The 26137-nt window shown below is 37.5% G+C and overlaps 1 protein-coding gene across 3 annotated transcripts in view; it reads right to left on the reverse strand.

Annotated features, from left to right (window-relative positions):
* Positions 1-26109, reverse strand: part of PPHLN1 (periphilin 1) — a 61457-nt gene extending 35348 nt beyond the window's left edge. The window contains exons 1-6 of one of the 3 annotated variants that reach the window (XM_064702580.1): positions 26009-26109; positions 21333-21380; positions 20157-20248; positions 16486-16665; positions 15996-16051; positions 202-452 (exon numbers count right to left, since the gene is read on the reverse strand). In XM_064702580.1, coding sequence (XP_064558650.1) covers positions 202-452; positions 15996-16051; positions 16486-16665; positions 20157-20248; position 21333 — 580 coding nt within the window. In that variant the 5' untranslated portion in view covers positions 21334-21380; positions 26009-26109. The remainder of the gene's footprint in view (positions 1-201; positions 453-15995; positions 16052-16485; positions 16666-20156; positions 20249-21332; positions 21381-26008) is intronic. The other 2 variants (XM_064702582.1, XM_064702581.1) reach the window with 2 other exon arrangements.
* Between the last annotated feature and the right edge of the window lie 28 nt (positions 26110-26137).

Below are 26137 nucleotides of genomic sequence, written 5' to 3' on the forward strand. Positions count from 1 at the left end.
GATACCAAAATAACACCTACAATCTCCCACATGAAATACATAAGGGAACAGAGAGTACAATGAAACAACCAGAGCAGACAGCACATAGTACAAAATGTCAGCCTTTCCCATTTTAAAAAGAGCATGTAAGGAAGAAAGGCTTATACAGTGAGTTGCAGTTTCACCTCACTAACAAGTTTCCCATCATTAATCCAGCATTACCTTGCTGAGAAGAGACATTTCTTTTATGTAAAGATGACATATTTCTGCTGTGCTGGTGGAAAGGATAGGCTTTGCTTCTTTCAGGAGAGTAGCTCCTGCTGCTGACACTGGAGCCGGATCTGCTGTGCGGAGAATCCCTTCGGCTCCCCGGCGATTCCCTGAAGAAAGGAGAGTCCCTCTTGTGAGGGGATCGATCTCTCCCATAATGAGAAGAATAGAAGCTTCTTCTTCTGAAGCCATCTCTGACGTCCCTGGGAAGACAACAGAAAATTACAAGTAACTTGCTTGCCTTTACAAAGTTTATGGAACAGTACAATGGCAATGGTTCATGCCTGCTAAATACAAATAGGTTAACTGTCAAACACATCCAAAATCCTCAGTGTTTTTATGAGTACTAGGCAATGGATGAAAAACAAGTAAAAAAAGAAAAAGGTAATTCTTTCATTGAGATGCTTCATTGCTAGAAGCTAATTCCTTTCTATTTCTTGACAATACAGCTAAAACATCAGAAAAAGACATTGAAGAAATGAGACTCACAATTTTGTTCGGATTCGGTACACTTACCCTGGAAACTAAGCCTTAATTTACAATAGATAAAAGTGCTTATGAAAATATTGTTTACATTATTTGGCATTTTTCATCTATGTTTTTCTCTTATTTTCAAGGGCCTATATTCCCCATTTGATTTCACACACCTTGCTACACAAAATATCGCTGACAGATTTCAGATATATCCAGCAGAGATAAAAAGAAATCTGCAGAATATCTATTCTCTCACCTATGAATCCATCCAAGGTGAACTCTCGAATGAAAATATGAGGACATATATCCCCTAAATATGTTTCTCACAACACACAATATTAATTTTGAACTTTAATGTAAAAAGTCACACACCCAACTGGTTCAAAACCATAATTTAATAAACACCAAAACTTTCAACTAAATTTAAAGATTGTTACTCCAGACCACAGCACAAATGTGTCAGTTATTTGTAAATTACATTAATGTACATGTATGTGTAAAGGCTAAAAAAACCCCTAGTATCATTTCAAACTTGTCCTAAAGAATCACAGAGCTAAAAGACATACAAGCCAACTGAATCTAGAATTGTCACTTTTGCCTTGGTCAGAAGATGCACTGGTAAGAGCAGCAAGTACTTCTCAGCTTCTCCATCAAAATCTCCAAGATTTCAGAGCATTTCTAGTAATTCAGAATCTATCTTATCTCCTATTTCACATCAGAGTCCAGGCTTGTAAACAGAGAAATGTCTCAAAGATCTGGTGGTCTCACTGAGCACAACATAGCTACAGCTAGTTTTGAGTTGGTGGAGAAGAAAAGATGTACAATTCCTACAGCAAGGCACAGGCCCATGTTTGTGACAGATGACAAAGGATTTCCATGTGCCAAAGGTGTCTTGGGCTATGGAAGCCTCAGAGGCAGCGCCACAAAACAAACCCCAGTGACACTGCTGTGCTTTACACAGTGCAGGTTTACTTTTTGCACGGAAAGCAAACTTCATTATATGTATGAACATTTTATGCAGCCACAGACATGAAGTGTAAATTCAGGCTTGAGGAACACTAGATTAACCCTGCACTGAGCTACCTTTTCTAGCTAAGTGGGGCATTATTTATTTATTTATTAAAGAACATATTGATCAAATATTTATCAGGAATGACCTAGGCACAGCCCACCTCTTCTTGCATTTCCTTCTTAATCGCTCACTTGAAATAATTATATCTATTTTTAAAGCACAAGCTTTCTGGCAGACCAGTACACCACTTATGTGTAAAACACACTTTTATGACCATGTTATTAAACCCTTGTATACAGAGCAGTTTATTATGGTAATGTTTACAGTGCCCCAGCTATTGCACATGTATAATAAATGCTCTAATATCCATGTAAGAATTTTCAAAAACTTAATTGAAACACACTTTTAAACAGGAAAATATTTGAAAGCCACATTCTACAATAATATTATGCACCCCAAAATAGAATCTCACTTTCAATTTTTGAATATTTATTTCACCACTGCATGTCAATTCTTAACTAGACCATATCTCATACAGAACATTCATGCCACTAACTATATTAAGTCTGTTTGGGACAGCATAGCAGCAGCATAGCATTTCTGATGTTTTCCATTAATATAACACACTGAACAGAACAAAGTAAGCATTGTTTTACAGTTATTTTTTTCCTTAAATACTTAAGCTAACATACACCTGCAATTTGGTAACGAAGGCCCCAATTCAGCAAAGCAGTTAAGCACATGCTTCAGATTCCAACACATACTCAAAGGGTTTATTGAGCAGGGACAATATTTAATAGAGATGCAAAATATACTTTAAAATAGATCTACTGCCCTTAACAACAAATACAGAATTAATCCCTTTTATATAGCATCCCTCAAGTCTTTGTATTTTGTGTTCATGATTCACACTTAATCCTAAAAGCACAGTTTTGTTCTCTCAGCAGTGTTGCAACAGGAAGCAACATCTTTGTTAACACAGATGAAACTTGACCATGAAGTTCTCACTAAAGCTGGCAGTCTGGAGGAGCTTCTGAAATGCTACAAGAACAGCCATATTGTGATATACCATTCCCCAAGGGCAGCTGGGGGAAGAGCTCCAGCCTGACAGCTACTTCAGTTCACCATCAGTTCCAGTTTTCTCAAGGACAAAACACAAGTACAGAACAGACAAAGGTATGACTTTCTGCACAGCAGAAAATCAAGGGAATACAACACTGAGGAGATTTTCAGTTGCCCACAGACCAGAAACTGAACAGTGGTATAGCTTAAGCTCTGTGAAACAAAGATTAACAAACCAGTGTGTCAGGTTTATCTCTTAAGAGTACTCAGAAGTAAAATTAAATCACTTCCTGAATGTGAAATGCCCAGGAATAGAGAGGTACTTGGGTACGTGAAGCACATCACATACAATAAAGGAAAAGGTTTTACTGTAAGAGCACTCTTAGAACATTCTCACTGAATTTGTGTTACTGGGCAACAGCCTACAATACTTCATGCTCACTATTCTCTGGGACTTCTATATCCCATTACATTCAACTTTTCAATTAGAACATTAATCTACATTGTGGTCCAGCTATAGTGACCATAACTCTCATTTTTGACACTGAGCTGAACACTGGCAACAAAACAGCATATTGTGTGGAACAGAAACAGGAGGGTCTTCCAGTAATTCACAGGTGAGTGCTGCCTATAACCTAGATTAAAAAGTCAGAGATGATTTTGTGATCCCTTCCATCCGAGAAAATTACTGCTATTGTCAAAGGGATTAAACACTCCATTTACAGGCTTGTGCTTAATTACTAACCTTGCCTAGAAATAACTCTCACACCTTTATATCTTTAACTTATAAATAAATTGAAGAAGCTATAAATAGCTTATGCAACACCAGACTTCAGTGCAAAGAGATAAAACAGTCAAGATCTGAACTGAATCCTTAACTGAAAATACTTTTTCTGCCTCATAACACAGATGCAAGGGGGAGGGAGAGAAAAAGTTAAACTAAAATTCCTTTTGCCTGCCTTTTCAGGACATTGCAAGAACTACCAACATGAATCAGATGATGCAGAAAATATTTAATAAAATATACAACTCCCCCAGCCTCTAAAAGAAGAGGCAAGAACACCTCCACTTATAGCATCTTCAAAGTAAACGTAGGCGGTGCAAGATTCCAGCCACCCCTCTCCCAGAACTAATTCCATTTCTTTCTAAAGTACACAGTACACGGTTGTGCAACAAACCAACAACTTACTCAGGCTCTGCTTTGAAGATGTGCTATAATCTCTTGTTATTGCCCAAAGATCCTTATGCAGATTCATCCTAAGCTAAAACAATACAGTGAATTACATCATCATAGATAGAAGGAATTGCACCTGGTTTCAATGGCTTTCATTTGAATATTTGAAATGACAATAAGATTCCTTATTGACAAGTGGTTTTCAACATTTCATGACTAAGCAGGTAACTAGAGCACTTGTGATATCTGCATTTTGCTTCAAATGAAATTAACATAATTAGGACCTGCCAGTGTAATCTTATGAACAGCTTTCTGCATGAAGGCAAAAGGAAACGGGCATTGTGAAACACTGTTTCAAGCAGAAAAGGATACCCAGAAATACCAAATGTACCAAAAAAAATGAAAATATATAGATGTTTCATGATTTTTATGCTGCATGCAATACTTCTGAAGTTATCATAAGCAAACAGCAAATCTTTGTCAACCTCAGTCAGTATGAAAGCTACGCAACTCCTCTCTCCCTGCCACCACCTCAGGATCTCATGACAGGTCAGAGGATAAAAAAATAAGACAATCTGAATATTATAGCAACATTAGAGAGAAGGGCTTCTTTGTCCTTTAGTTGAATAGTAAAGCTATGTACTTCAATGGCACTGGAAATCCTACTAGATTGCTCTTTCTTCTTAGTGCCCTCCTCCTTTTTACTGCCATTGATAATGTACTATTGGACCTGCTGCAACACCAGCCTACATAATAAAAGTATATTTAAGCTAAAACCTTCTATTATCTGACAGGGAGAAATGATGGTCAATCACAGATAAGGACAGAGAAGCAGAGAATCCAGAAAAACACAGATTTAAGTACCAAAGAAATATGAGCAAACAGCTTTAGGCAATTCAAGAATAAAAACAAAATGTGCTACTTAGACAAATTAAGATCAAATTAGACAAAATAACTGCATTCAAATGCATATGACCTTGGTTTTTCTTTTTTTTTTTTTTTTTTTTTTTACAAACAAGGGCTTAATAAGAACCCCCCCTATTTCCCTAAAATGGAAAACAAAACATAGATCTTGCATTCCAGAGGGAGTATTTGCTCAAAGTGATGGACCAAATTACAATTTGGAAACAGCTACAACATTTACAACTGCCCTGTGAGCAGCCTATCACCCCAGAAGAATAAAGAAATTCAGACAACTAGCTCAGGGACCTAGCTCATAAACCTCTCCCATTTTATGACTCTATGCAGTAGCAACTAAACTAATTCCTAAGCAAACTTAATTCAAAATGGAAACAACTGAAATCTTCTATCTCAATATAAGCTTAAAAACTGGAAAATTGCTAGGAAGTGTAATATGGTACTTTCCATACTTTTTTTTTCCTAATGCTCTAATAGATCAGAGAAACTGGTCAATGTTTTAGCTTCTAGACAAAGTTCTAATGGACAAAGATTTCTAAGTGGGTACTTGCACTTTTACTGTTGTCCTGCCTCAGGCAGAAACCAGCACACAGAAAAGAGTTTTAAAACATTTCCCTGAGGTACTAAAGCACACTGGTATCCCTCAGAAGTGTCTTTTCTTTGAGGGCTTTGAATCTATTTCACACTTAGTATGTGCAAGCAATTTAATGTAGACAAGCATTTGTCTTACATACACACTAAGCCCCAGAGAGAAATATTTTTGCACTTTATTTTAGGGACATAAGTGAATTTTATGTTCAGCAAGCTATTACTTTTTCCCCAAAAGCTATCTTTAAAATCCTTTCATAGAAGAGCCCAGAAACCATGAAATAGCTGCTGGAAGAGCACTTAAGCTTTTCATCAGTGTGCTGAGGAATGCCATTAGTTCACTGGCAAAAGAACACAACAAGTAGTTGTGTTCTTCAAGGACATGCTGATTGGATCAACTCTTGGGGTTGAGTTTCTAACACTATCAATAAAAAGCTGCAAAAGGAAGAGCAAGTTGTGGAACAGGTTTGTAAGCAGTAACACCTTATGTCAGTGATACTGATAGACAATACCCTTACTATATTTACTTTTTTCCTACTTTCAAATCCCTCTAATGTGATCTATAAATCAGAAAAATATTAAATTTTTCTCTAAATGGGAAAAATGCTTCACAGATTTCTTTGTTTTTATTCTTAAACAAAGCGAGATTTGAAGCAATTAGGTCAAATAGATTTCACTTGTTTATATGCCTCAACGTGTTGTTTGTAATAGTGGTATGGATTTCTGCACAACAAATTTCAGTAAAGTTAGCACACTACTGCCCCTGCTTCTGGATTTCTCAATATAAATGACATTATACATACATGAAGAAAAAACCCATTGCACATAATGGAATTTTTCTTCATGTGATCTCATTTCTTCCTGTCAGGTATAGAGTTTGTTCAAAATCAGAAAGTTAAGAGAGACATTTCCTCTTATAAATTATTCAGCCATGTGGCTTTATCTTTTTTATTTTCCAGTTTGCTTTTTCCCTTCACTTTCATTACAATTTACAGTCTCTATAATAAACATCAATATTTCTTGCCTCTTTTTGTAGGCCATTTCCTACATATTATAAATATCACTTGTTTGAACATCTTTAACATATAGGCAAGCTATGCTGCTTAGGTAAATTCTTTAATAAAAATCCTTTTGCAACTCTTGCATGCCTTCAGTTATTTCAGTGATTTAATATCAGTTAACTTTGGAGCTCTATGACAGCTCTACTGATTGAAACTGGTGCTGCTGCAATCCCAAACTCTGCAACCTTCCTTGGACCCCTATTTCCATTCTGTGCCTAAGCTGACATTGATATTTTCTCTCAGACAACAAACATACTTTTACTGTAGGAAAATCAGTCTCTTTATTGCATTTGTGACTTATCATTACTTACAATAAATAAAACAGGTTCCTTGACAGAATTCTAGAGCAGTTGAAGTTAGACTCAATAAGCCTCAAAGAAGTAATACTCCTTTTTTTATTCTAAAAATAAGAGACATAGATATCTAGCAACACTGTAATTAATGTAAATTCATTGATAAGTTTTAAAACAGAATGCTGTCTAACAGACACAAGTTTTAGTAAGTATTAATTAATAGTAGCTGAAAAAAGATTTTAAAGAAGGTAATTGCTTCACACTTCAGTCTCCTCTGTAATCTTTCACCTTACTTAGATAATCCTTGAACAAAATGTTCAAAAACTGCCTCTAACAAGATAAAAACTGTAGAATGCATACTGAGTTGAGTAACATGAATTAGTTTGCCCATCTACTCTACACTGATGAGATCCCACTTGGTACACTGCACTCAGTTCCAAAGTCCTGGAAAGACATGGATGGACAGCTGGACCAGGTACAAAGGACAGCAACAAAAATTATCAAGCGGGATGGAGCACATCTGTGAGGAAAGGTGTGAGAGTTGGTGGTGCTCAGCCTGGAGAAGAAAGGCTCCACCACAAAATGTTTATGATGAGCATGCTGAAGCACTGGAACAGGTTGCCCAGAGAGGAAATAACCCATCCCTGGAAAAACAGTCAGGGTCAGGCTGGATGGGGCTCTGAGCAACCTGACCTACTTGAAGATGTCCTGCTTCCTGCAGGGGGTTGGCTAGATGACCTTCGAAGGTACCTTCCAACCCAAAACATTCTATTATTCTGGAAGTCAATACATTGAAACATTTTGTTCATTTTACTTCCAAATTTCATAATCATGCTCTCAAGCATAATTTTCAAAAATAATTAGGCATGGTTTTCAAAAATAATTAGGCATACTAGGCTAGATAACTTATGACTTAATTTAAGACATGCAACTATTAAAAGTCAGACCTCAGAAGAAAAAGACATTCCCTCAACTGGCTGACCCAACCCTGCTATGTGTGATGACATCAATATTCAGTTTCACTTAGACAAAGGCATTTATTGTCAGCTCATAGACAAGTTCTACACAACTTCATTTACAAAGGAAAGAACCGATAAGGTTATGCAAATATATATCATGAACTAATGTCAAGACTAACACTGACAATAATTTGTTACCATGCAAAAATAGTATCATCTTTTACAAATAATACCAACATGATGAGATCATGGAATTGCTTTATTAATGAACTTTTCCTCAGATGTAGATCATAACACCCTAAACACAAGGAAATGACACATCAAAAATTTTCTCTTTGAAACAAAATGCTTAACAAAAGGATGCCTAAATTATCAAGAACATTAACCTTTTTCCTCTCCTGTATCCTAATATTCCCACCCTCTCTCAATGGGAATTGAATCTAAAATGTTTAGTATATTCAAAACATAACAAGTCCTTGGAATCTAACACATGATCAAGAATTTACCTTCCTAAGGGAAATTATGTCAAAGTCCTCTGTGACAATACACCTCAACATGAGAAAGCGACGACTACATTCATCAGTCCAATTCACTGGCTCTGAGATTATTTAGTTTGATGCCATCTTAACAGAAGCTGTCTGCACTCGAAGGGAGACTCCCTTCTCTTTCCCTTCCCCACTATCTCAGAAGCTAGCTGTTTTTCAGTGAAGTAGTTAGGAAACTTTTCCAGAATAATCAAGTGCTACCCATGGGAGTTTGCCTCATTATTTCCCAATGCAGCATGAAGCTGTTGGTTTTGATACCATCTATAGTGCTAGCTGTAAGACTGGACCAGGTGAGATGGCTTTTCAAAGATTTTCTTTAGGAAATATGTTAATCAAGACCTTACAGTGGAAAGGTACATAATCTTATCTTTAGGCACTTTATCCTATCATACATTGTAAACAGATGAGCTCCTTACAGTTTATTAGCATTATGTAAACAACATTTAATTAGAAGGAAATCATAATTTTCCCAAGGTGGGACTAAGTTTTAAACATGTAATCAATGTTAACACAAAATTGAACTGAGTTTGCACAGACTACTGAATTTTTCCTTAGAGGTGTATCATAACATGTCACCACCTCTAGTAAACAGGTGTCTCACACAATAGCCCCTGTTGAAAAAATATAATGACGACATCAATTTCACATGACAATTTAAAACCTTACAAAAACTACAGTGGGAAACAGTTGTACACACAAAAAGCCACAAACCCTTTAAGTGTAACACAGCTTTGGATCAAAAGCAAGTCAAATAAACATGACAGTAGTTGAGAATTGACATGATGAGAACTTCTGGAGTTTGTTTTTTTACCAAATTTGGTGTGTTTACTGTAATTTTGTCAAATACTTACAAGTCAATTTACTACCTGGCCATTCCTTATTCAACAACAAATTTTAAGAATATAAATATTATATTTCAATAATTTATAATGGTATTTTGCCAGCAAAAGCAACATTCACCTTCCAATTTAGCCACACAATTAGCTAAAACATATAAAAACATCCCAGTTGAAAACAAGAGCAATTTCTACCTCCTCCCCATATTTTTACATTATAGAATGGGGGACAAAAAAATTCTACAGTTGAAACCCTGCCTATTAATCTCTCCTTTCCCCCCATTCTCAAGTGACAAACATTTCAGAAGTGGAATGACAGCAGTCTTGCTTTGAATGAGGTTTCCAGAATAATTCTAGACATATGCACACAGGGCCCATATGAGCAGAGCAGATACTCAGTTTGACATAAAATTCCTAGTAAGAAAGCAGGCAGTGTTCACACAGCCTCCGAGTTCCAAGTTAAACAGAAGAAAGATTCATCACAACAATAAAACCAAACTTGTCCAAACTGAAACTTTTTAACTTTCAGTTGACCTGCACCAGTAAACATTTCTGAACTACTCTTGATTATACTCAGTCTTCAATAGAGGGCATTTTTTAAAATGCTATGTGGTATCTGCATGAGAAGATTTGAGTTCTTAAAACCCACTCAAAATAAAAACTTATAGACCTACAGAACCCAAAGTGCAAGCATACAATCAGATATATTTAACTCTGACTGAGTAATGACAGTCAAATTATGGAACGTAAATCTCAGTTTGCAAACAAATTGGTTGTCCCAAGCACAAAAGAGCTACAGCCAGCAGAGCAGAAAACAGCTCTTAAAGAAAATGTAGCAACTACTGAATCAGTAAGACTGCTGCATAAAACATGAACTGAATATGAAGTCATTAAATATTTAGTGTAAACCAGAATCAACTTTTAAGTTGTATATTACCTATTATCTTGTTCCAAATGGTTCTAATTTTCCCCCTCCACCCTCCAAAATATCATAAGCCAAGATAAACTAATTTAGCTAGCAGCATAACACAATAGGTTTTCTGAGCAAAAGATTTCAACAGACAAGTTCTTGCCTGGAGTTGCAGACAGGTATAACGAATCTACCACAATGATCTATTATAAGGAAACTGTAATTTTGTATATGAATAAACAAGCTACTCTACTCAGCCATGTGAATACCTGAGAGGTTCAATGTTCTGGCAGAGATTATATTTATTTATTAAAAGAAAAAGGCATGTGCTAATGAGTATGATTACAACTCTGCTTATCAATCTCTGTCAAAAGCAAGACCATTTTCTTTGGGTGACTGCCATATTTATGTCCCTCCACACATGTTTTTTAATAAAGAATGAGGTTCTTGTACGGCGTCCCTTAAGAGCTGTCAAATATTGCAACGAATCAGCAGACTTGTGTACATTTATAGCACCATCTCATAAATCCCTTTGGCTAAGTTTATCTTCTATAAGCAAGATACAGATCAGTTTACATTATAAGAAAGTTTAAATCCAAAGCTTAAATGCCTCCCCCAATATAATATACTGCTTTAAAATATTATACTATTTAAACATGTTCACTATTTCATTAATTAAAGAAAACACAGAGGGATGGGGAAAAAAACCCAAGAAATAACTGCCCCCTGTAACTCAAAGGTGACTGCATAGTGACAATATAATGATAACTGCTCAGCCTATGACACATCTGGACTCTCAAAATTAAATGCTGCTTTACTCAGAGAAGAGTCAGTGACCCTTAACTTCCATCTGGAGACTCTCTCATCAAAGGTCTTCATTTAAAATAACCATTCTTACCAAAGTAGAATTTTCTCCTCAATGTACGATCTTCAGACCACAACTCTGCAACCTCCTGTCACCATTGTGTGCACTGACAAGGGGTTAATCACTAAATGGAAGAGGAGTTCAAGCAGATATCAAAAAGCCAAGATTGCTGGGCTTCTACCCCCCACTTTGCAACCAATTTACTCCATGACCTGCAGTAAACCCATTCTCACTGTGAAGGTGCATGCATCTAGAAAACCCGAGATATATTATGCCTTATCCCCCTAAAGTGGTAATTGCAAGTTTAATGTTCAGAAAACCGTTTTTTTTTTTTTTCAAATAAAAGACAATAAGCCATTGATTTAGAACACTTCCAAAAAAAAATATAGAACTGACTGATGAATCTTAACTGTTCACAGACCACAAACTGCTTACAATTAAGTTTCTATATTTTGCTAGACAGTTTTCTCTCATTTGTAGCACCAAAATTACTTCAGTATTTCCATCTACTACAAAGTATTTCCTAAGCATTCCAGGAAATAAGCAGATCTGTTTTTGATGGACAAATGCACTAGAATTAAAAACTAGACTACTAAAATACTTCCTAATTTCACTTAGAAGATGGGAGAAAACTCTAACCTGAAATAAACAAAACAACACACATAGTAGCAACAAGTTTCCTCCATTAGCAAAGGAAAAATTATTCACATTTACAGCTGAAGAGGGGATATTAAAATGTCCTATGTAAGCCGCTCCTCAGGAGTCTATTTTTTACTTATTCCACAAATATGGCAACCCTTATTTTACAAAAATCTGGGCCTCAGATAATTCTAAGGATCAAATTTAATGCATGTGTAGCTGGGATTTACAAGTGCGTCATTTTGTAATTTCTCTTTGAAGATGAGTCTTACCCATCTTTACTTGCCAAGTTTCGTATATTTCACATCTTGTAAACTCAGTTTGGTTGGTAAAAAAAAAAAAAAAAAGAATGAAGTAATGCTCTGTGCACTCAAAAGGATTAAAATTTGGCATGACTAAAGTGAACAGGAGCTAACAATCTTCCATAGCATTTCACACTGAAAAGCATCTGACCTTATAAAAATGAACTTGTATGCAAAATCCATTGCCATGAGGCCCATAGGGAAGTACTGCAAAATAGAATCCTTCAACATATGACAGCACGGTTCCCTGCAACTTTTTAAAAAATCTGACATGCATGAGTGTTTTGCATAAATGAGCCCAATATATCACTGAAGACAAGCACTAACACAGCTCCAGAAATTATCAACATCAGTAGAAGATAAATGTACAAAGAAGTCACATCTTAATTGATCTCTACTGCTTTGAATTGCTAAGTCTCACAATTCTCACAGCATCAGCAACCAAAACATTAATGTGTACAAAAAGTTTCCTCCAAACTATGACATACAATTCTTTGTATGTGCCAACCACACTTGAATCAAAAGGCACTTGAAATCAAGCTAAAACAAAATTCACATCAGTCTCAGGAGTTCAGAATTCCTTAGGTGAGAACAGGAGAGAAAGAGCTGAGAACTCAGTTTGAAATCTATGCCCTGCACACCCTCTGAATTCCTTTACTTTTTACATATAAAATGTGTATCTTCACCATAAAAAAGTCATGGTCAGGATGACAGCTGTTCACTAAACATAGCATAAAACAGGGCTAACAACCCTCAGAAAGCATGTGGAAGGAACAGTAATGCTCCACTCAGCACTAGACACAATAATGTCTGCCATGTGAATGACAGCTGCTTGGAAACTGGAGCATAACCCTATAAGGAGGAAGGCAAGAAAAAAAAGACAGTATACCAAGTGCTAGAACCTCTGCAATCCTGTTGTCACTCATGGAGAACTGCTGCTGGTCATTAGACACATCACAGCTGAAGTCACAGCTCTACAAATGCTAAGTAAGCAAGCAGGTCCTACTTCTAAGAAAAAGACAAGAAGCTTACAAAAACCCCGACAAAATATCACTGAAAAAACAATAGGAAAAAAATAGAAAAAAATCCCTAACTGCTAGTTTCTTCAACAGCAAAGAGAATTACAGAATAACAGAACATAAGGAGTTGGAAGGGACCCACAAGGATCACTAAAGACCAACTCCTGGTCCTGTACAGGACATCCCCAAGAGCCACACTATGGCGCCTGAGAGCACTGTCCCAACACTTGCACTCTGTCAGGCTGGTGCTGTGACCACCTCCCTGGGGAGCCTGTTCCAGGGCACAAGCACCTTCTGGGTGAGAAACCTTCTCCTGATATCCAACACAAACCTACCCTGACTCAGCTTCAGGCCATTCCCTCAAGTGCTGTCCCTCATCACCACAAAGCAGAGATCAGTGCCTGCCCCTCCTCTCACGAGGAAGCTGTAACTGCAGTGAGGTCTCCCTTCAGTCTCCTCTTCCCCAGGCTGAACAGAACAAGTGACCACAGCTGCCCCACATAATGCTTCTCCTCAAAGCCCTTCATGATCTTTGTTACCCTCCTTAGGACACTTTCTAATAGACCAATATATTTCTCACATTGTGGTGCTCAAAACTGTACACAGGACTCACTTAAGGACATTTGATGTTGCAGATAAGCAGCATTTTATTTCAGGAGAATCCCAATTAATGTTTTTCAGCTCTCTAAATCAAGACTGGGGGAAGAAAAATACAAAGGGTAAGAGATGAGAAGGTACCTTTTGACAGGTATGTTTTCAAAAACCAAAACAGGAACATGTGAATGATGAATACTCAAAGGGAAATGCTATCATATTGACAACTACTTCTTCCAGCTGATTGCAATTTTGAAAAACGAAAGCTATTATTTCAGTCAATAAATAAGCTATTATTTTTAAGAATTTAAAGTCACAGTACTAACTATGAAAACCCATTAAATGCAAGACTTCTGACTGTGTAGCTTCTAACTATGCTTTAGCCGTGCTCCATGCAATTTTTTTTAAAAATCCTTCTGGTTAAAATCCTCCTATCTCCTCAAAAAAAGAAAGAATTATGTGTACTCCAAAGAACTTAACGAAAATAATTTTAAGCATATCCAAAGAGAAGGCATTTTTGCACAAAATAACTTTTTTAATACCATATTTTGTGGAACAAATGTCTTTGAAATAGAAAGTAATTAGCACTTTCACCACAGGAGACAACATACACCATGAAAAGTACTTTGATTTCCTCCTTGAGATCCACTACATTGCTCAATGGTGGGCAATATGCAAAGAATCATAATTAAGTTCATTACAAACATGGAACACTACAAACATTTTGCAGTCTGATCACAAGACTTTACTTTCAAGATTAGACTTTACTTTCAAGATTATTTGCTATATTTATATAATGAATCAGTAGGATTTCATTCAATTCCAAATATATTTGAACCATAGATCTTTGTGAAGTTCTTCCATAGCATTATTGCAGTTGTGTAACAGCTCTATAATCTGAAGTATATAACATATATTCAGATGGGACTATCATATTCCACACAACACACTTATAAAGCCTTCAACAAAATGAGCTGACATTTTAACCTCTTTTTTTAACCGTATTTTGAAAGGAAGAAATCAGGATGCATTTAAGACAAACTTTTTGACCACTGGGTGCCACTCTTGTTCTGTGTACAATAAATTGCCTGACACTAACTCAGTCTTCTCAGCCTTTCTGGTGTTTTTCCTCAGCTTTAAACAACCCTGATTCGTCTAACTTGAGTGGAAAAGATGGAAAAACTTTTACACAAATTTTTATTAAGCACTCCTGTTCAAAACCTTTTATTATTGCTTCTAGCCCCAAGAATGCAATTCTGAAAGAAGTCTATTGCACCAAGACCCTTGTGATATTTGAAGGATTTCCTTTATGGTGAGATTATAGAATAATCCATCCATGCTATGTCTAAATCATCCTATTCAATGGAATAGACATCTACTGCAACTGTGCGTCCCTGTATGGATATTGCTATTAACAGTATCATACTGAGTTTACAACACCACAAATCTAAGGCTTACCCTGTCTGAACTTTTTCTGACCTGCTTGCAGTCTTTTTTTTTTTAACTTGCTGCTGGTTTAACAGCAATTTTTCCAACTGGTCAGGTGTCTCCAGCTAATTTGCTTTACTTCTGTTTATCTTTGTATGGTATACCCATAGTTTTAAATATATGTTGTCACAAGGAGTTATTCTATGATATTATGACTTACACCATGATGCAATATCCACAAATACAAGCTGGTATAATAGACATCTCAAGAAGTGGAAATGCAGGATATGGCATATAAAAGCACAGCCATCAGATGACATTCTTAGATCAGACTGCTAATATTTCACCTATACTAACAATCAATTCTTCTTTTAGTATTTAAGGTGACTTTCATCCTTGTCAATAAATTTTTAGTGTAACACTATCCTGTGCACTTTATTTTGCTAATTCAAAACATATCAAACATCACTGCAGGCATATGTACATTACAGCTCTATGATTTACTACTAGTCCTTAGATTTCATAAATGGGAACCTGAGGTACAGACTAAGGAGGGTTCATAGAAATTAACATTACATATGATGGAAATATATATTCATCAGTTCAGCTGAGAAAACAGGGAGCTCAGAAGAAAGCTGTGGTGAACTTCATAATCCTATTATCTATCTTACCAACCTTTAAAATGGCACAGGCATCATTATACTGTAGCCCCAATGTACTGCAGCTGCAGAATCAAATAATAGAACAAAGAATTCTCTGAAATCATGTAAGAAGTGTGACTCATAAGAGATGCATTAAATTACTTACACTTACAGGTTACCATCCTAATGATGTTATCATGATGCCTCCTATCCTTATTAAACTATAGACTTTCCTGTCATACAATTTCTTCAATTTCTAATTGAAACAATAAAACTAAAACCCATTTTTCCACTATTGTCTTTTACTTCAACAGATGTCCTTTCCCTGTTATTTCACTGGTCTGCTCTACTAGCTGTTTTGGTGACCAAGTAAAATGCCCTAAATATTTGCAGCCTGTGGATGGCACTACTAGAATCAAAAAATACCTGTATTCAGGTCTTGTAGAGTGATCATCCCTTGACCATCTGTATCCTGATTCATCCTGCAAAACAAACAGGCAAAACAACTGCATGACATGTATCTCATATGTCAAGTACAATTAATCGCCAAATGGTACTTAATTATTGCAAAACCAAAGCATTTAATGAGTTAAAAAAAATATTACTCCTTGCAATACATATCTTCTCAATTTATTCACTGTATCCATTTACTTTTTATTTTTTCCTGCGTCAATATTGAAGAGAGCAACTTTGCAATGCTATAAAAAAACACAAACTACAGAAGTTTCCAAAGCATATATACATGCTCTGACTTCAAGAAGTCTTTCATCTGTGAACTATAAATTACCATCAACACCCTGAAATTACAGAATTTCAAACGGCTGGGTTGCAGGGGGCAACAATAATGACCTTTCCAGCATTTTAATTACCTACTACTCAAGGCTTAATGGGAAAATAAACATGAGAGAAGAATCACCTTACGTACACCTCGGTGTGGAGGGCCACTTCTCCGATCGTGGGCGAAACTGCGACCCGCGTTGTAGTCCCTGTACTCGGCGTGACCGTAATCGTCGTAGCGACTGTAACTCCCGTCCCCAGGTCTCTCCAGCAGGCCTGGCTTCTTGGGCACAATGTTTACTATTCTGTGGTAATCACCCTAAACCACAAACCAAACAAAATCATTTTGCTTTTAACAGCTGAAAATCCGTAACGCACAAACAAATGTAGAACTAAGTTATTTCTAAATATGGGACTTAAAAGAGGAAATTGCACAGGGAAACAGCAAACATTAAAAATCATGCCAGTCTGACAGTGGAATAACTGATTAAATCTAACTGGACACTACTCCTATTCAATCCTTAGGCATTACATATAGAGAGAAAATTTTAAACATGGCTTAATTGTCTTTTGAAAGTTTATAAGCAGTAGCATTAGCTACTTTCTGAGCATTGGTTAGCTACAGGTATGCCTCAAATTTCTCCATTATTTTTAGAATGCAGCAAAGAAAGTTGCACCTGTAATGTCTACAAAAAAATAACAGTCATTTGAAAATACTAATAATTTTCCTTATGTCCATAACATCCTCCATACTGCAGAGACTGTATTTAAGATAGACCTTGTTTCATAACCTAAATACAAAAACACACACTGAACACAATGCAGTAGGTCATCTGAAGATTCAAGTGATAGAATTTTAACACTCTTGGTTTCTCTTTTAGTGCAAATTTCAAGCAGCTTTTTGCTAGAACACAAATTTAATTTATTTCCTTCAAATAGCATGTCATATACCATTTGTCAACTAAAGAAATTCTTTGTTTATTAAGTACAAATTGCACAGCTGCAAACGATACAAATTCAATCTTACTAGAACTAATTCTTATATAAGTCAACTGCAAATAAAAAGCAAATGAAAACATGATTGCAAGATTTTGTATTTAAAATCTTCTTCCTTTAGCAAAAAGTTTTTTTAATGGGCCTTAAACAAAATCTACTAATGCAGACACTTGAATAAGCATGTGCAATTTGGATTTTGTAGGGGTGGGGAGGGGGAAGACACTCAAGCTATTTTAACAGTAAGAAGTCATAATCTAATAGTTTCTGATAGTTTTTGCAGAAATATACATTGTATTCACAAACTGCTAAATATTGTCATGCAAAAAAAAAAGTTAGTTCTGATTTCAGAGAGCACCCAACAAACACAACAAACAGACTAGAGGGCAGTTTAAAGCCAGCCATACAGGTGCAAAGTGGAGACTATATACACAGTCATAATGTTTGATCAACTCTTACCTCATCAAACATCCTCCACACGTAATTATTTTTTTTAGCTTGGTGTCTTACAAAGATCTGCTGTGCAGCTTAAATAAAACTGCTGCATGCTTTAAGCTCACCCAGAAGACCTCACTACACAACTATCCTGGCACATAGAAGAACAGCTACATGAAAACTCCATGAGTACCCTACTTGCACAATTAAGTCAAGTGCTTGCAATTTCCCGTTCTTTAACGGTAACTGTGTTTCCACTACAATCTATACTTGATACACAATTAGAACTCAGTTTAGATGAGGACACATCTCTCGATTTCTTCAAAAAAAAAAAAGATACTTCATTCTGTATCATTGGCACATCTTATTTCCAACATACTAACCTAGCAGCAAACACTAAGCATATTAACTGATTGAACAAATTAATTCCATTTCACTTGCCTAATCAAAATTAAGTCAGACTTCTACATGTGGACACAAATACAATAGCACAGGCTTACAAGGACAGAAAGTAGCTTCCAACTATTATGAATCTGCAGAGCTGTATGAGAAGGAACTCCATATCCATCTTTCAGTATGGCAGAGAGACACATATCTTGGTTAGCCCAGCTACTGGGGGTGTTGTTTTGGTACAGATGGGTAATATTCATTGTGATGAGTGTACTCTGCTACTGCCTTCAACCCCAGTTCCAAACATATGTAATATAAAGCTAGCATTGAACTACCTAGTAAACACTTGCATCAAAATGCAAATCTTTTAGACTATAAATCTTCATAATGCCTGACCACACATTGCTCCCTGGACAGCCTGAAAGACTACGGGAATTTAGAAATGTCAGTGATGCAATGGTTAAATTAAATTTGACATGCATTAGTCAAACAACTGAAAAAACATGTGTGAAAATACATTCTGCCTTTCCTCTTGTCCTATTCTTGATAAGTATTTTGGAGAAAGAGGTAGCTAAACACCCCGTGGAAATCAACGTGATTTCCAGCTGGCTGAAAATGAAAAATGTTACTGTTGCCTGTCACAGTAACAAAAATGTCACAGAACAGACAGCTACTAATATACTACCAAATAGAGAAGCCTATGTAATTAGTTACATAGAGTAACCAAAAGTCTCCAAATAGACAAGTTGAAAACAAAACAGAGGGAACCCAGAAGATGCACTAAATCAGCTATGGTATTATTTCAACATTTGCCATAAGTAAAAGGGAAGTCAGATAAGAGGAACTGGCACCTGAAATTTAATTTTGTCAAAAGCACATTACACAGGATGCAAACAGAAATATCAGAAAGTATTCTTAAAATTCTATTTACGGTGTAATACCTCCAAAGACAAAGCTACAACCTGTTTTATTTATTTATTGGAGACTTCAGACAAGGGAGGGAAAAAAAAGGCCCAACTCTGTGGAACAGAGAATTCCTAAAAGCATTCTGAACTTATTCTATAGCACAGGTTCTGCATTTGGTTTTACAAGCATACCATACATACATACATAACACACCACAAAAGACTCTGTATCTACAAAGCAGATTTCTGTTGCCATTCTTCTTGTAAAGTGCTTCCTCTACAGGACTCCAAAGCACAACTTCAGCAAAGGTGTACTTTCAACACTTGTTAAAAACGTCTTCCCCCACACTTAAAACATTATAAAGAAACTTTGTTGGTGACAAAAACAATCATGAAAGAAGTTCCTTTACCACATCAAGTTACTTAAAAGAAACATTGACATAAAAAAAAAGTTGTCATCTTATTGTGAAGCTCCCATACCTTCTTGGTGATTCCTCATGTGCAGCTCCTCACAGCACAACCAACAAACTCCAACTCCCCTCATAACACAATCAACCAACTCCAACTCTCTCTTCAACCAGCTAACCCTTTTGTAGCACTCATCTTCTTACTGGACACAGCTGTGGCCTGTTAAGGACAGGCCTGTTCCTAATCTTTGGTGATTGGTGCAGCTGCAACTCCTCAGGTGTGAGACACCTTCTGCACTATTCTCTTACATTCTATCCCTCCACAAAAAGACTATGGAAAAATATAACATTAGTATGGCCTCTTGTTCCCCAGAAGTTATTAAAAATCCTGTGCTTAATACCACGAAGAATTACACCAAAATACAAATATTCTAAAACAGTTCCAACAGATTTGAAAATTTTAAAAAAGAAACTAATACTTAATTCAGTAGGCAGCCTATTATTTCTGTGCAGATGCACGTGCCAGATTGATGACTTCAAGGAACAGGGGAAAAAATGAAATTGAGATATACTTGGAACTTACACAGGTACATAAATCCATCCCCTGTGGTACAGGTCATTGTATAAAGGTACAGTATAACGTTATAATGCTGCAGACACAATGCTGACTGCACACTTACATCACCATGAATCCTTGGAGGGAGACGTTCTCTTGGAACTCTTTCATAGTCGTATCGCCCTTCAGACCACATTTCATCTCTTCTATAGGCCACTTAAGACAATGAAAATACAATTAGTGAAAACCAGACCCATTATGAATAGACAAAAGGACAGTGAGCAGAAAAATAAAGGTTCCAGGATTTCTCCCAATACAATGTATTATGCACAAGTTCTGTACATACACTTTTTGTTATTAGCCCTTTAAAACATGGAAAGTATGTAATGTACTTGGAGCAAAAATAACTTGCAGTATAGGCAAGAACATGGAAATGGAAATTAGTCCAGTATAATCAGTAAAATTACAGGAACTAGAGATACTATAAACCACTCTATTGAAATATATGCATATTGCAAGTACTAGATGTACAGACAAATGCACACACATACCTTACAGCAATTTTAATAGTGTTCTGCTAAAAATACTGGAACTTTTAAAAAAGTAATTCAACATCTACTTATTAGATTAAATAATTTCTACTTTTTAATAAAATATAATAACTTGGAATTATTTCATCAACTCAATTGTCTGGAAAGAGATCAAAATGCAGCACATAATTTCTTAGCACAAAGCCCCACATTTTGATTACATGCATACAATACATTCTTCACATGAAGATACTTCCTGTTTTAAATTGAGAGCCAGCAGAACAAAAAAAATACCTCTTTTCAGAGGAAAGGGACTTTGGAAGCAGAGTTAGCCATTAAAGACAGGTGGAAATAAACCATCGTCCTAAGAGATTCTACTCACGTTGTGCTAAACAACACAGACTTGAGGAGTTCAAACCTTTCTGCTGATTATAAAGGTGACAAATTATCTACTGTACAACACTGAAAGTAGATATGCAACTGCTAGAATTATATGTTTCAAACCTTCCCTTCACAGTAGTAGCTCTAGCTGTTAAAAACAGTCAATACAGAAAAGTAACAGCAGGTCACGTTCGGAAGGAGAAATACATAATGTTACCTACTTGCACAAAATAAAAACACTTTACTGGAAATAGACTTTGAGGCTATATAAAATTATTGATTAGTACAGATGCTAAGAATCAACATAAAAGAATTAATAAACTGTAAAGAGAGGTAGCACTAATTCTGATACACACTTTTGCAAAATATAACAACACTCACATACTTACTTCTCTGTCAGTTTTAGCAACTCTGCTTCTGAAGATCCATTCACCTACCTACAAAAAAAAGAAACTGAGGTTAGCAAAAAAATACAAATATATTAATCATAAGTATATTTTTTTCTGTTAAGTAAACCAGGCAGGTGCAATCTAAGTGTTTTAACTGCCTGTACCCTGTGATCTGTCTTTGTAAAGAAAAATAAGATTCAGTTGCATGTGATGACAAGCTAATTAAAAGCTTGATCTTTTTTCTTTTGGTAAAAGAGAATGAATGAAGAAGTTCTTTCCTCAACTACAAGATGCATCTATGTTCAGAGATTGAACCCTAGCATTGGTTGAAACAAACCAGATTATCTTCTTAAAATTATAGTCCCATTTTATAACAGACTTGACCTGAAGTTTGTTCTACAACCAAGACACAGAACTAGTCTGATGTAGCTACAGGTCATAAATCAAAAGTTGACTAAACCAACCAGCTGATCCTAGTTTTGGTAAGGACAAAAGCGAGAGGATCCACTGTCCCCGCCCTCTCCAGTAAGCTCCACATAAGAGTTACTAATTCTGAAACCACTGCTCATACTGCTGCATTGGATGGTCAGCTGCGCCGTCAGAAGCATCTTCCTGGCATTTTCACAGTACCTGCCTCAACTTTTCTTTATCCTATACTTCACTGACCTTTTCTAGAGCCTTAAAAATGCACACCAGGGCTGTATGTGCACGAACACCTCTTAGGCCAACCCCATGCCCTCCTTCCCACATTACCAGGAGGATGCTCTATGTGCTCTTCGCTGTCCCCACCATCCTCTTGTCTTTGTGCCCAGAACAGTACTTGAACATTTCTGTGGTTTTATGTACAGGAGGGGCAGAATTAGCTATGGCAAGGCAAAATCATGATGCTGAAAAGGCATCACCTAAAACACTTCCCTGCTGGTCCCTCATGCCCAGGCCCTGCCTTTCCTTCTGTCTGTACTCACCACAGCTGGGAAGCACCTCAAGTGCCCACAGCACCCACTGCCCCTGCTCACCCACAGCCCACCCACCTCTCACACCAACAGAGATTTAGGTACTTGATGGCAACCCTCATTTTTTTAGACAAACAGCAAAATACCAGGAGCTGAATTCAGGTGAGGTTTCCAAGCAGGCTGCTTTTTTTTTTTTTCCATTTGGATAAATACAGACCTGTATTTATCCAAGATAAATGACCCTGTCCTTTTGCCTGCAGAAGTTATTGAAACTGTTAACATAATGCTCAAAAACCAACATATCTCAGAAAAATGCTACTGAAGCTGAGGGCAAACTTACATCTCATGCTGCTTTGTCAGTCAAACCACCTGCAACATCCCAGCACACATCACTGGCACCAACACTCACATACACAGCCCATTATTTTATCAGGAATCAAGCTGATAAAAACACTCCCTTTTTTTTATCACTGCCAGACCTCACCGAAATGAGCAAGAATTAAGACCAGTATTTCAACAAAAACACAAGCTGGAAAAAGGTAGAGCTACACTATCACAAAAGTCAACAGACTGACAAAAAATATACACTAGACAACAAGCAACTATGCAGGTGGAACAAAAAGAATCTCATCTGCATTTAGAGGTACGGAATGAAGAAAGTTAATCAGGCAGAATCAACCATCAAGTAGATTGGTTAAAATGATGCTAAGGTAAACAAGTAGAAGACCAATTTTATACAGAAGGCAAAACTGACAAATTTTAGCTGAGAACAACGAGATAAAATAAGGATCTATTTGGAAATACCAAAAGAAAAAAATGCTTGAAGGGAAGAAAATGCAATTCCCAGCATCTTGAGCATCTTTTATCTGTTTCTATAGAAAAAGAAAACAATCAATTTCTTAACTGATGTGACCTAACACAGCTTTAATAAAAACCACGGACAGTTTAAACTCTTAGCATCAATATCAGAAAATTCCATTAACAAGGACTCAAGAGCTCAAATCTCGAATTTATTATGCTGTATTGAGATTCATATCTGTTCTCTCAGTAGGCATGAAGTTGTTGTAAAACAAAGAATGAGAGAAACCTGGTTTTATTTCACGCCAAACACTATAACTCATCCTGATTAACTATCTTCTATTAGCATATACAACCAAAAAAAAAAAAACCAAACAGCTGATGCTTAATATTATGATATATAATTACTTGCCATATTAATTAAAACAATCTCTTCCTCTTTTTGATCAGAGGTGACTATTTTACCTAAAGCAGTATCTTCTCTCAAATAAACACATTCTGTAAGTGCAGAGGTCATTCTATGAACACGTCACAAGCTGCTCTACTGTAGCCAGCCACCAAAAATGGCTTTACTCCAATTAGCACTATGTTTTGCTCTATGCTAATATAGCTTTTTTCATCAGGCAGACTACACAGGTCTCTTCAGATTTTTTGCACCTTCCTGATGCATTTGCAAAAGCACTCCAGTACTTTGAAACATTGGTATACAATTCTTGTCAGCTTACACTTACTTGAGACATCAATTTTCATCAAGGCCACAAGTATCTGCTTCTCCAGGATTTTTAATTTTCTAGTGTGTGCTATCATCCTTCTGCAGAATCTACATTTTTGTTTTCAACACATACAGCCTCCTAATCCAGATGGCTACATCTTGCCATATGTGAACAAAGCAAATGCAGAGACAGGCAGCTGGAGTGCCTCCCATGCCACTGGGATATATCTGGTTTTATAATGTTACTTTGATAAACAGCAGAGACTGACAAATGTGAGCCAATTTTGTCTATCATCTCTACTTTGGAAAGCTCTCAAAAAAGCTCAAATGCTTTTGTACAAGATGTAAGAGAAATGTTAACTTATTAGCAATAGCACTATAAAACTTGGAATGATTCCTGCTGTGAGGATATTAAGACAGAAAATATTGTTGTGTCTCCCAACAATTAGACTCAAAGATAAGCCACTATCTCTTACCTAGACAAAAGGCAAGGCAGATAAAAATGGGTTTGGGGAGAAAGTTACTTTCCTATCTTCCCCTTGTACTTGGGACAGGTAAAACATGCTAAATAGACACAGTCCTACTAAAAAAGTTAAAAAGCACAAGTGTGAGAGCAGAAGGAAACACCAGGAAATAAAATAACATGAGAGAGGCACTGAGAAAAACCAGAGATTCAAAGACAATCTGTCTCTGCCTAGTAGCAAATATTAGGCTGTAAGAGTTTCAAAAGCATTTAGAAGTATGACTGCAACAAGTCCAGGGATATTCACCGAGATACCAAGAGGTTCTCTTCCAACCTTTCTCAACCCATTCACAATGATTTTTACTTAAAACAGCATGCATAAACTGAATATAATAACAACAGCAGCATTCCAATGAGGATTTGCAATCCCACCAGTTGCACTTCCTTACTACATCATTGTCACTGGGACAAGAGCAATGGAAGCAATGCATTGGGGGTTATATTAATAGAATGACTGATCTATCAGCACTTATGTTTGCCTGACCACCTGCAGTTACTGACCTGCCCATCATCAGTGCCAGTGCCACAAAAAGCACATTCTACCAGGCTCTGATGTAGCTGCTCCACCAGCAATGTCACTGCAAACAACTGCATGGATCACCACTGCTCCTGTGGCTTTCCATCCTGACAATAAAATATGGCAACTTTCCATATTGCTGCCATAACCAGTCAAAACTACAATGTTCTCAAAAATTACTCTTGAAAGTAACAACCAACCCATAGCACTTCACATAGGGCAAACCACTGCATCAAACTGTCCTCACTGGTTGTGCGGGTTCCCACATCTTTTTGTTACTTCAGCCTTTGCTCCCTTGAAGTCATAGATAAAGAATTTGTAGACTATCCTTGAAAACTCTCATGGAGGGGAAAGAGCCTACTTAAGGAGTATGAGTGAGAATAAAGAACCATGAAGAGTAGACTTCAGATGCTTAAATACTAGTACGGACTTAAAATATTAGTTTAACAACAGAATACCCTACTGTTAAACTAATCACACAGATTTATTCTGAAAGACTTATTCTAGTACTTATTAGGAAATCACCTGAGTTACACACTCATGTCTTACTTATCCCTCAATAAGGACATAGATCCTGCACCAACATACCCATCACACACATCAGTGAAAGCGTTTACAATGAGATTTATGTATCCTCCATACACTCTCTACGAGTGATTGTTTAAAATTACGCTCAGATGTATGTTCAAGGAGGACGAGCCTTCCCTTCAAAACAAATATACAAATTAAAGCAAGAATCAGAGTCCTCTGTCCCATATGGGTTTCAAAGAGGATTAAATGATGAGGCACACGGGCCACCTCGGGCGCGGACCCAGCAGCCGCTGCCCAGAGGGGCCCGTCCTGCCCAGCGCTGGTCCCGCCGCCGAGTCTGAGCGCACCCGCGGGCGCGGGGGCTCCGCAGCGCTGGGGCCGCCGCGGCGCGGGAGGGACGGACGCGCTCCGCGGGCCGTCCCTCGAGGCTCCGCTTCCCGTGGCGGGCGCTCCGCACCCCGAGCACGTGCTCGCAGAGGGAGCAGGAAGGCGGCCCCGGGGAGCCCCGCAAGAAGCCGAGCGCGTCGCACCGCAGCCGCGGGCCAGAGGAGCGGCTCCGGGCCCGCCGGTTTCGCGGAGGAAGGCGGAGGAAGGCGGCCGGCCCGGCTCCCAGCCGGGCTGCCGGCCCCGCCGCTCACCCACCTGCCGCTGCCCCGTTTCCCGCTCCCGCTGCGCGGCAGCCCCGCGGCAGCTCCGCACGTCGCCGACGCTTCCGGCGCTCCCGAGCCGTCGGCGGAAAGCCCCGCCCGCCGCCGCGGTGCCGCCGCCCAT

This window comes from Zonotrichia leucophrys, chromosome 1A (genome assembly GCF_028769735.1).
Source record: "Zonotrichia leucophrys gambelii isolate GWCS_2022_RI chromosome 1A, RI_Zleu_2.0, whole genome shotgun sequence".
NCBI lineage: Eukaryota > Metazoa > Chordata > Aves > Passeriformes > Passerellidae > Zonotrichia > Zonotrichia leucophrys.